The sequence below is a fragment of the Crassostrea angulata genome, chromosome 4 (genome assembly GCF_025612915.1).
Source record: "Crassostrea angulata isolate pt1a10 chromosome 4, ASM2561291v2, whole genome shotgun sequence".
Classification (NCBI taxonomy): Eukaryota; Metazoa; Mollusca; class Bivalvia; order Ostreida; family Ostreidae; genus Magallana; species Magallana angulata.
The window spans coordinates 5,497,690-5,511,047 of record NC_069114.1 but is presented as its reverse complement, the minus strand read 5'-3'; the positions used below and the strand labels follow the sequence as shown (position 1 = coordinate 5,511,047).

Here is a 13,358-nt window from a genome sequence, read left to right as displayed (position 1 = left end):
TATTATATGCAGATTTGAGAATTTTTTTCCGGGGGTTTGAAGAGAATGAAATTAAGATGCTTGAATTATGAAAAAGATAATTATATTCTTTTAAAATTTATTTATTTCCAAATCGAAAATTATTTTACATGGCAAAAATAATTTGTAAAATACATGTAGCTGCATACACAATAAGCAAAATAGATACAGTAACTGTTATATAATAAATAAAACCGGTATTTTGGAAATTGATATACAACACGGACATGATGGCAAGAAAATCACAACTTAATGTACCGTAGTAATTGTGATGCAATACAGAACAGGCTAATATGTTAATCAAGCAAGCAGTTATATAACATTGGCATCCGACTAAAAAATTTCTATTTTGGAAAAAAGTTCAACATTGGAGTATTCTTGCATACAATAACAATACATATATACATATACATGTAAATTGCTGAAGACAAACATACACTATTTTCTATTTAGCCTGGCATAGATAAGTTGTAAGCATATGGAAGCCACCAATCATATTGAAACAGGTTTCACTTGAGGGTCCTCCACACGCCCTCTAATTATACTTTGTATGGACATGGCATCCCAAAAGGTAGATTTAATTTAGCATTGAATCATTATTTTCTTATAAAAATATATAGTCTCATAACTGCAGTGGTTTGTGTATACAATTAATTGAGTTAGCCCAGAAATAGGAACAAACTAAAAGCATTACTGTAAACCAACTTTAATTCGCCTTCTCGAGATTCTCACAAGGTTTGTGAAAGCCTCATTGTCGCGAATATTTCTCGCCATGAAAGAGTCCTTGCTCTATGGATTATATAACAACACGGGTGTAAATGAGGTTTGATCACAATTTAAATGCGCCTCCGCGACCTAGTTCATCTCCAGTAGTTCACAAAAAAAACGCTGCGAATAAAATTTGGTTTACAGTATTAATTTACAGGTACATGTAATAAACTATATAGATATTAACTTTTTTGATTTCTTTTCTGCAAATTATATTTATACAAAAAATTATAAAATAAACAATCTAATTTAAAAAATATATTATAAAAATTGTCAAAAAGAATTTTAAAACAAGAAAAACAAAGACAACAACAACATAGGAGGAAATGGAATGTATCGGCTGAAGGAGTACCAGGCACATGATAACATGAAGCGAGGCAATGATTACAGGGGCATAGCAAGGGCTATACATCACATGGAAGATAACACGAACCATGGCATCGATTACAGGGGCAATATAATAATGGCTATACACATCACAAGGAAGATATCGGAAACAACTGTTACAGTACATTATGTATATATTACATGAAATTCAAATTCTACCCTTGATCTCCATACAAGGAGAAAGATTACCAATTTCATTATAATAGATGAACTGAGCAAGATAATGACATAATTATGATATGTACAGAGTCCTTTCACTCTAATAATTGCATGCTAGTTCTTGCATATTACTATCTAAGTATGAAAAATTATCAAATATTTAAATAAATGCAAAATATTTAAAAAAGCAATATTATTATTTTCTCCGAACTTCACTCTCCCCCTAAAATAGACTCTTATAGAGTCTGACCATAATACAGCAGATTTACATGTCTGCATGACCATAATACAGCAGATTTACATGTCTGCATGACCATAATACAGCAGATTTACATGTCTGCATGACCATAATACAGCAGATTTACATGTCTGACCATAATACAGCAGATTTACACCTACTACTTTGTAGATACAGTGTAAGTTAGATCAGGACAGTATCTGCACTCAATAAATACGATAACTGGTGTCTGTATAGTTGATGTGATTAGTCGGGGAGCTGTATATTTCTCTGGCTATGCCGAGTCCTCTTCAATTCATTTCTAAAATAGTCTATGGTTTTCCTTATGCCTTCCATCATTGGGACCTGTCAGACAGATAATAATAAAGTGGTTATGTCTTTACTAAAACGCACCATGGTCTAGTGCTAGTGTGCTTCATACAGTCATGTTTCATACCAGTACGCTAATTTACTATAAACACCGGTATAACAGTGATATTGTGTATATATATAAGTAAATAAGCAAACTATATGGTACAGCTAGGCGACTGTGCTAGATCCCCATCATCACAACAACTTCTACCATTGGAACTATTGTGACATACATGTATATAACACTTACTAGCTTCATTAAACTCTACCCTTGTTTTAATTTTGCCAATAGGAACCACAGTATATTTTCATAACATATGCATAAGATTATTCTACTATTATAATTATATCATGTTCTTTCTTATATCGTGTGTATTGGAAAAATGCACAGTTCATACGAAATACATGGCATTGCATTTTAACAGCCAGGACTTGAACCCACGACTTTCAAGACAGGATATCAGCCACTAACTGACCTGAGGGGACCACTGTAGATACTTCTTGGCTTTCGTGATGTCAGGCTTCCTTTTCTTAGGGTCATCCTGCATAGCTGGTTTGTTCACAATCTTACTTGAACCCCCTTAAAAAGAAATTGAAAATAAAACCGTACACATCAATTCAGAAGCCTTTGAAATGCATGCATGTTTATGAGGTTACTGATTATCTGACAAAGTAATACAGAGATCTGAAGTTATTTTTTTATCGTTTATGCATGGCTCTGGATTTAGAATAGCAGAAATCCAAGTATTATATTCATAAATGGTTGCTTCAGAGCAAGTCATGATTTATCTTTGGAACATGTAGTAAATCAATCAATTTTTCTATCCATACGTACACACTTAAACATCTTGTTTGGGAATATTTATCGCAGGCACTTAAGGTTCACACATAATGAATTATTAACTGCATTTAGTGCATTGTCTGTTGCTAAGTAAGTGATCAATGCATGGAGAACTCACCCACTAGGTCCTTGATGATGGTGGCAAAATCCATGATAGTGTGCTCCTCTGGATTTCCTATGTTAATTGGTTGTGAGTAATTTGAGTTCATCAGCCTAATGAGGCCATCCACGAGATCTGAGACGTACTGGAATGATCGAGTCTGCTCTCCCGATCCATACACCTACCAATGAGATAAGAGTAACTAACAATAAGATACTAGTTACATCTACATGTACCAACAAAATAGTACATGTATACACCTACCAATGAAATAGCACATGTATATACATGTACCTATTGAGATACAGGTACTGGTAGATGTACATGTTAAAATTTGTTAATTAACTTTTACTTATTTGTCAGTATGTACTTGAAACTTTCTCTGCATTGATTAACATTTTGAAAATTAAGTTTTTATTGGTTAATTTGAAAGTTGCAACCATCTCCAAAAATAATGTGTCTTGAATATCACTGGTATCAAACATAATTTTATTCATCAATTGAGTACTGTGTGCTTGCAATTAAAAAGAAAACCAATGAGAGATGGACATGCATGGTTACTTCTTCATATTAAATAGTTAGAATTATTTGACTTATTTTTTTAACATCTATAATAATTGTAACTAAGATAAACAAACTTCCATGACTTTAAAACTGTAATAATCTGTTAGATCTCTTACTGTGATGTTCTGTCCCTGGAGAGCTTGCAGGATAAAGTTACTGACCACCCGGCCATCATTCATGTGCATTCTGGGACCGAACGTGTTGAAGATTCGGGCCACCCTCACTTCTACCCCATCCTGATAAAAGAAATGTTTTTTTTGTATAACATGTGCATTGCAAATACCAGGCACATGTTAATCCATATTTTTTTAATTTATTTTATTCATAAACTTTTTTTCTCCGTAGGTTTGTAATACCAATTCGCTGATTATACTACATGTACCAATACACAATGTACACACAGAAGACTTATTTGTAAGTTTGCTTCGGAATACATGTATATGGTTTCAAACTCTCTTCCACCTGACAACACAGCTCTTTACGTACCTGTTTTGCGTAGGCATAACACATGGTCTCGGACACCCTTTTGCCCTCATCATAGCATGCCCTGGGTCCAATCGGGTTCACGTTGCCCCAGTACTCCTCCGGCTGGGGGTGCACCTCTGGATCTATATAAAGTAAAGTATTTATTGTACATGTCTGGATCTATATTTAGTAATTCTTGTACATGTCTGGATCTATATTAATTAATATTGTACAAGTCTGGATCTTTATAAAGTAATTATTGTACAAGTCTGGATTTATATGTAGTAATTCTTGCATATGTCTGGATCTACATAAAGTAATGCTTGTACATGTCTTGATCTATATTAAGTACTTATTGTACATGTCTGGATCTATAGAAAGTAATTATCGTACATGTCTGGGTCTATAGAAAGTAATTATTGTAAATGTCTGGATCTATATATAGTAATTATTGTACATGTCTGGATCTATATATAGTAATATATAGTAATATATACTATATATAGTAATTATTGTTCGTGTCTGGATCTTTATAAAGTAAATCTTGTAAATGTCAGGATCTATATATAAAGTAATTATTGTACATATAAAGAAATTATTGTAAATGTCTGGATCTATAAAAAGTAATTCTTGTACATGTCTGGATCTATATAAAGTAATTCTTGTACATGTCTGGATCTATATATAGTAATTCTTGTACAAGTCTGGATCTATATATAGTAATTCTTGTACAAGTCTGGATCTATATATAGTAATTCTTGTACATGTCTGGATCTATATATAAAGTAATCATTGTAAATGTCTGGATCTATATATATATATATATATTGAAACACAATAAAATCCACAGTGGTCGGCGAGTTATAGATAAAAATTAAATAAGAAAACACGAAAAACCTTCAATATAGCTTGAAGGTTTTTCGTGTTTTCTTATTTAATTTTTATCTATATATATATATATATATAGTAATTCTTGTACATGTCTAGATCTATACATGTATATATATAGTACCTATTGTACAAGTCTGGATCTATATTAAGTAATTATTGTACATGTCTGGATCTATATGTAGTAATTATTGTATATGTCTGGATCTTTATGAAGTAAATCTTGTACATGTCTGGATCTATAAAGTAATTATATAGTAATTCTTGTACAAGTCTGGATCTATATAAAGTAATTATCGTACATGTCTTGTTCTATATATAGTACTTATTGTACAGGTTTGAACAATTATTTAATAATCGAAGGGGATTGGAAAAAAGTTCTTACAACTCATTCGTTCCTCTCCCAAAAGTACACACAACCCACAAAGTTGCTAGTTAAGTATATAATAGTACATGTCCACACAACATTAGAAGATAAGGGTGTTTAATAGACTGTGGTAGTTGTAATATGTTTTTGTGCATGCATGCGAGATCCTCACAATAGATTTGCTATAACATCAATATGATGTACACCACATTCCACTTGTACCAGAACATTGTTCCACATGCAGTTCTATGCCCAATTGCTGTACTAGTGGTTTGTTAATATCAATGCTGTGGTGACTCAGTGCTTATCAGTGTGGTATTGCAAGTGCTGTAGTAACATTTTGTATTTGTGGTGGCAATATTTTGTATTTATGTGATGATTTTTAATGTTTGTTCTGTGATATTTGTGTGATGAACTTCTGTGCTGTACCGGTGGCTATCCTTGCTGACTTACCTCCATACACCTCTGATGTAGAAGCCATGAGAAGCCGTCCTCTCACTCTCTTTGTTAAACCTAGGTGGGAAATGTAAGAACCATCTACAGATTTAACATGTTAGACAGGTAATGTATTCAAGACAAACACATACACACAACATGACAAATACAAGCAAGTTTGATGTTTTATCAAATGAATATTTTTTCTGTTTGATAAGACATCTTCAACCATCAAACTTTAATTATGCAACTGACCACAATTGAAAAATTTGCAAAAGTACAGGTTTTTTTCCCAATGATTTTTCATAATTAACAAAGTTTTCATTAATGTGACCATTGATTGAGGTCTTTTTTTATGTCATGATCGAGTAACAAACAATCATATATAAATAGTGCCTGTTTGGGAGGATAACAGTTGAAATTGACACCCGAGAAAACCATTGTCAACCGACGCGAAGCGGAGGTTGACAATGGTTTTCGAGGGGTGTCAATTTCAACTGTTATCCTCCCAAACAGGCACTATTTATTTTGTTATACTGAATGTCTTAATTTTTAAGAAAATTTTACTGCTTTTATATAGGAATAACGTGAATTCTACAGCGAACCGTACGCGCATAATTTTCTCGCATGTAACATTTTTTAATGTTACCCGTTGCTAAGTGCGTTGCTAATGCTGAGGGTAATAGAAAAGATTATTAACTGCGTCTTAACCAATCAGATTTCAGTATTTAACATGAAAATTTAACAATACAGTATACAGCCTCTAGTGTGAGCAGTGGTGACACGTACCCAGCATATTGTTGGTGCCCAGCGTGTTGGTCTTGATGGTCTTGACTGGGTTGTACATGTAGTTGGGGGGTGAGGCTGGGGATGCCAGGTGATAAATCTGGTCCACTGAAAAACACACAAAACAAGTAATTTTATTATTAAAGATATTTAAGTAAAGAGAATTTAATTGAGAGAGAGAGAGAGAGAGAGAGAGAGAGAGAGAGAGAGAGAGAGAGAGAGAGAAAGAAAGAGCAAGACATTAGGAGAGAGTGGGAGAGAGACAAAGATAAAGATAAATCAAAGTACTGAAGAACTGACAGGAGTTGATTTTGTCGATGTTAATTTATTTTAAAATCAATGATATGTTATTTTGCATGACAAGTACATGTAGTTTCTAATTTGTATTTGAATTATTAAGCACATTTTAATAACATGGATATTTGGACTTTTTCGACAGGAATGTTGAGAAACTCCCCTATGAATCATTTTAAATAATATTCAAAGATAAAATTAATTCAATTAAATTATGTATCAGTAATAGAAATATTTCTCGAAAACTGTATGGATCCAAGCAATATTGAACTCTAGTCTCGTTGAACCAAATGCTCGACTGACACCATAAATCTCCGACAAGCAAGAGAGACTCTCTGCTTGTCGGAGATTTACGGAGACAGCCGAGCGTCGAGTTTAACGAGACTATATTGAACTCTGGCGTAGGAATACATACGACTACAAAAAATATCTAAATTGTTCGTACCATTTAAAATCTGACTATTTTCAAGGTATTTCTAAATAAGTTTCCTTGAAAAACAATGCTTTAGCATACATTACATCGAATTTATCAATTATTTTCAAGAACTAAGTCTTGTCAGCAGCGATGATTTGTGCTGAGGTCCAAACACTGTTTCACTTTCGGTTTGTCCGAGTAACTGCATAAGAGAGTTGATTAAAATCAACTCCCAAAAAAAGAGACTGTTGAAAAATGGAATAGGTTTAGATATGTTCAGGAAATTTTGAAAAACAGGGATGGAGAGACTGTTATGAAAAGTAATTGATGTATGCTTAATTATTTAGATTGATCAAAAATGGCTTTTTTATTGTACAATCATGTAATACAATATTAAAAAATCTATATGCATGCATGTACTATAAAATAATCAACTAGTCCTTAAGAATATAAAATGATTTAGGGTTTGTTTTCTGACTGCCCCAACAAAGTTTTGATGGATAACAATAGTGACAATAAACTTTTATAAGTCAATACAATGACCGAGTCTTTACCTTCAATGAACAGCGGGTTCACAATGTCGTGGTTCATCAGTTCAAAGTTCTCGTGTCCGATCCAGTGCTCCACGTTGCGCTTCCGCCCGGTGAAGAAGTTGTCCACCACCGTGACCTCGTGACCTTCCAGCATCAAGCGGTCCACCAGGTGGGAGCCCACAAAGCCTGCCCCACCCGAAATCTGTACAGGTAATTAATTCTGATTAGGTGAGGAACACTGACCCCCCCCCCCCCCCCCCCCCCACACACACACACAAAATTCATGTCCATATTAAATGAATCCTAATCTGATTTTAATAAAAACTATCTGTAATCTGTTTTAGTTGCATATTTTTCAATAATAAAAATGAACGAAACCCAAACATCGCCCAACAATACATTAAGACACAAGTACCTGTAAGTCTAAATTCAAAAGTGTCTTGTCCTATACTGATAGTTTGCTGAAGTTCATGTACTGTAGCAGTTTGTACCAGTTCACCCACATGTCATTACTAATTTTCTATTTTGAATTGTTTCACAAGTTTAAGAAAAAAATTACCAGAATTCTTTTCCTGTCCTTGTAATTTAAAAATTTCACATCAGGGTAGATTTTGTTCCTGAAAATGGAAATGTTTTAACATATTTCAAACTGAAACCATGATGGAAACAGCATGCACTTCAATTCTTTTTTTAAAGATTTTTTTTTAAATCAATGTTTATCTATATAACACTAAATCATATGATATATTGAAAAATTGGTGTTTTTTTTAAAGTACAAAAACAATTAATAAGCATCCATATTAAATTAAAACATGAATTGAAAATGGCATTGATAGTGGGTTATAAACTGATTTGAGCATCAAGTTATCATTCTTGTTCCACTTTATTTAATATAATAAAAATCAGAAAATAAGAAATTTAAAGATACATCATTAATGATAATTTTGATAATGAAGGAAGCTCAGATTTCACTGCCGCAATGAAATTAGTGTATCATGAATATCTGGCAAAAAAAGCCATGCAAAATACATCTGTATTGAAAATATTTTCTTACATAATCATCAAAACTTTATTTTGTTAGTTCAAACTTTAAGACATTACTATGATAGAGAGAATTTTTAATTTAAAATATTGTACATTTGCTAAACAAAATAATTAAGAAACTTTGACATGGAGGTTTCTTTTGTTCTGATGAAAAAAACTTAAGAATTAATGTTTTATTACAAGTAGTGTATTATATTTCAAAAATTTTCTTTCTTATATATTTTTGAAGATGATTTTAAAAAAGTTTTTTCATGTTAATAGAAGAATAACTTAGAGCCTGGTATTTGTGTTATGATAAAAAAAATTTTTGTTCATAACTTCACTTACCTAAAGTTTTGGCTAAATTCAATATATTTTAATGTAAATTTATTGATGATCTACATTTTCCATATTATGGTTTGAATCATCATGCACGTCATGAAAAAAAAAAATTCTGCGTTAATTTGTTCAATTTGATATGGGGATATGGAACAACTGTTAAGCATATAGACTGTTACAATAATAATGTAGGGATTTTTCACTTTCTCTGATCTAATTCACACATAATTTATTTATTTCATACATACTGTCGCTCAAGTTGACCAACACGCTCTTTTAGTGCTGTGATTTCATTGTAGATTTCCTTGTAACCTGTTCCATTCAGCAACCTTGTAAAGCTGAAATAATTTCAGGGGATTTTGTTGTGATCTGATTTCTATCAGCATGCATTATTTTATTTAACATTATTAATGTAACTTCCATCCATTCATTTAATATATCTTTAATCAAGTTAGGCTTTATAAAGTCCATCAGTATTCTGTATTAAATAACTATAATCTTATACCAATTTCATACATATCAGCAAATGGATCAGCAGAATAGACAAAATATATGAATTAAGGAAGCAATGCATTTTGTTATCTTAAACTATTCTTAAATTCAGACTATTAATCCCTTTCATCATGTTCATGGCAAACATTTTTAACATTTTTGAGGATTTTGGTATAAAGATCAACTATATATGATATTAGTCAAATTTGGCCCCCATAATTCGCTACTTTAAAATGACTCAGATACATTAATTTGTTGTGTTATTCTATAAAAGAGCTGAAGGTTTCCGATCTTAGAGGCTTCAGATATGCATATTGAGGTCACACATCTTATCAGTTCAGTAATTCAGCAATAGCTGTGATACCGATGGGAGTAACAGAGGAAATTTTGCAGAAATTGTATCCCACTCACAATCCAACTTGATCTTCAATGTTTTTGTGATTGTGTCACCTGTCCTTTAAAGTAGTGCATGTGAGATTATAGAATGTACAAGATTACAAATGTAGTATCATTGGTTAATAGAGTTTTTGAGAAATTTTGTGAACATAAGATACCAGTAATAGAAAATAATAAAAAAAAAGTAATTATTTCTAACTTTGAAAGGAGACTTATTCTGCTCATGTAAATAGGAGAAAGTCCATAACTTTCTACTAAGATAATTGGTTTGTATTGAAAAAAAAATGATACTGTAATAACAAATAAATCGGACCAAGCAGCTTTAACTTAATTACGGTTTAATTAAGATTTATGATCTGGTGACTTTCCTGGTTACAAAAAGTCTATATACATTTTCACTTACTATGTGTTGACAAAACAAAATCCTCTCTTTAGCAACAATGATTCCATATTTTTGATGACGTATATCTTTTGAAAATCCAACATCTGACACATTGTTTTCCAGCATGAAGCACATAGGTCGATTAAAAGTTAATTTAACAACTCACAATTTATACTCCTATTCATAATTGCTGAGGATACAGGAATGGGGTTTCTAAGCTTAGAATAATTCATATTTATGTACAGGGATCTCAAACTTTTGATAACAATTGGCAAAAATTATTTGACTTCAGTTTTTAGATAAGAGCAAGTTATAAATCCCTATGGTTGAAAGGTAGTGTGTGTCAGCTATTACGCCGCACAGAAGGTTTCCGATCTTAGAGGCCTCAGATATGCATATTGAGGTCACGCATCTTATCAGTTCAGTAATTCAGCAATAGCTGTGATACCAATGGGAGTAGCAGAGGAAATTTTGCAGAAATTGTATCACACTCACAATCTAACTTGATGTTCAATGTTTTTGTGATTGTGTCACCTGTCCTTTTAATTAAAGAAAAACTGCTTCAAAACAAGCCGTTTTATGCTAAAAATGGCGGGAAAATGTAAACTTTATGATGTCAATTTTAGACGGGGTCACGTGACCCCGTCTATTGGTTTACTGTCAGCCGAAGTCTCAAACCGGAAGGCACGCGTAGAACACATGAATTGAGTCTACGCGTAAGAAAATAGTGCAGAAAGTTTTCATGCATTTCAGTAAATATGTATTATAAAAACACGCATTAAATCTTTTTAAGTCCTCTGTGTATAAACAAATTCTATTTAGAAAATAAACAAATAGTTTTATTGATCAAAATATTCTTGCTCGGGTTCAAATGTGGAATGAGTTACGTAACTGAATGCACAGGCCGTTGACGATTCAGTTGGTGTACGAGCTCATTAATCAATAGAAGGGGTTGATGGTGGAATCGAAAGTAAAGTTCCCAAACGCAATGTGCCATTTTTGAAAAGTTGTGAATTTTATTTTGACAATCTTTCACCATAATACTACCAAACTTCATGCGCAAGCCGAAGTTAAAATCAGGACGGGTGTTTTACAAATTAAATAGGTGTTTTATTGGCTTCCAGTCTACTTGCGGGTATGACTGCTGTTCGTCTCTAAAGGAATTTTGTACAAAGAAAATAAAAATCTAAATTTGCCTTCTCGTTCGTTGGCTCTTTAGTTGTTTAAACTGAATTTAAATTTTAAACAATGCATTGTAAGCAAAATCTATAATAGATTATACATCATATAACATATTCAATCTTATCGATTGAAGAACCAACTTAAGTTAAATGTTAATGTTCATGTTTTCCGGCTTAGTTGGAATCAGGTTTGTGGAATGCATTATATTACCATTACTTCATGAATTAGGGCATTAAATTACCATTACCATTACTTAATTTTCTTGAAGTAATGCATTTATCTATATTACCATTACATGAGTAAAGTAATGCATTACCATTACTTTGTGGAAAGTCAGTAAGTTTTAAACAGTAATTTAAAAACTAAATAAAGAGTTTTTGTAAATATTTCATAAATAAAACATGCTTAAAATATTTACAGGTTCATGTTCATGTTCACTATCAGGTTCAAATTTAATGACTTATTCAAACTCATAAATTTTGGAAGCATATTCGAGGAAATCCAGGACAACTTTCAAGACCCCGTCTTCAGTACTCTCAGTACTTTGATTTAAAATTGAAAGCATTAAAATCAAAATAAAAATTATGAAAAAACTTCAGATGTATATCTGTACAAATAAAACAAAGAATTACAGTAAAATGACGATGTTCATTTAAGGGGGCCATTTTAGGCTCAAACCATATATAGTCCTTTTTTGAAGCAATTTTGCTAATATATCAAGCAATTATTTTTTGTATATATACGAAATAAATAAAAATTTTTAGTCACCATAGAATGCTTAAAAAGTTGTCTGGATTTAACTCCAAAAACCAAAAATCTGGTGTAATGAGCAAAAAAATTTTGGTACTATTAATCTGATCATTATTCCAGGAAACTTATCTTTTTAACCATGCATTTTTTTTTCTATTTCAATATGTTCAATAGCAAAACAATGACTTACTCAGTTTTTGTTGAGTTGGATCCTCTACTAAGCCAAACTGAAATAGAAAAGAGTTTTAAAAGATGAAATTAACATGGATAATCATGTATTACTTTGAATATAAGGACAATATGTATTTGAGGGCTATGAACTCTCTCACTCTCTCTCTCTTAACATGGATAATCATGTATTACTTTGAATATAAGGACAATATGTATTTGAGGGCTATGAACTCTCTCACAGGTCCAAAGGCCCGTGAGTGCAAAAATCTCCCTATATATAACACATATTTGTAAGAATAATCATTACATATAAATCACAAACTATGTCTAATACTTAAAAATCGTGGTTCAAGATGGCAGTCTATACTCCTCACCATTTTGAATATCAATGCAGTCCGAACCGAATTTTTCAGATGTCTGCCATTTTTACAAAAAATTTACAAACAAAATATATGTTTCTATACGACTTGACAAGAAAGAAACAGTCCTATAGTTATGAAATTGAGGTTGTGTTAATTGGCTTTGCTCTGCAAACACAAAAAGACACAAACTTACAGACAACATCTGTATACCGAACGTACTTTGAATGAATTCTAATGAAATACACTGTAGAGACCAAAGACATATAGTCACATATGGTAGTCAATGCATGTACATGTAGGGTCACGTATGGTACACCTCTCAGGTAAAGCAAGTAATTTAGTTTTTTTTAAAACATGTCGCACTTACTTAAAATCCCTATAACGAGTCCACAGACGACTACAATGGACTTCATTCTTAGCTTCCTGTTCAGATATATCATCCTCCAACAAGCTGGCAACCCATAGCGCGCGGTGTCAGGGTGCGTTGTATTAATGATCATGAAGATAACACCTGGGCCACATCATTTCATCTCCAGATCAAAGAGGAAGTAAATTGGCTGAACATAAATTTAGAGTTACGGTAGTGCAACTTTTTTAGTTCCGTGATTTTTTCAGATGAATTAAATCTGTTTTTAAGCTTACGTCATCTAAA

At 32.3% G+C, this 13,358-nt stretch overlaps 1 protein-coding gene across 1 annotated transcript; it reads right to left on the bottom strand.

Moving 5' to 3' along the window:
• Positions 1 to 80: 80 nt before the first annotated feature.
• LOC128180664 (UDP-glucuronic acid decarboxylase 1-like) lies at positions 81 to 13,336 on the bottom strand. Its single transcript, XM_052848799.1, has 12 exons — positions 13,074 to 13,336; positions 12,364 to 12,400; positions 9,220 to 9,309; positions 8,169 to 8,226; positions 7,631 to 7,811; positions 6,371 to 6,475; positions 5,600 to 5,659; positions 3,913 to 4,034; positions 3,543 to 3,662; positions 2,881 to 3,043; positions 2,398 to 2,501; positions 81 to 1,915 (listed from the first exon to the last, which is right to left on the bottom strand). The coding sequence occupies exons 1-12, from the start codon at positions 13,204 to 13,206 to the stop codon at positions 1,817 to 1,819; spliced, it is 1,272 nt and encodes a 423-aa protein (XP_052704759.1). The 5' UTR covers positions 13,207 to 13,336; the 3' UTR covers positions 81 to 1,816.
• Positions 13,337 to 13,358: the final 22 nt, after the last annotated feature.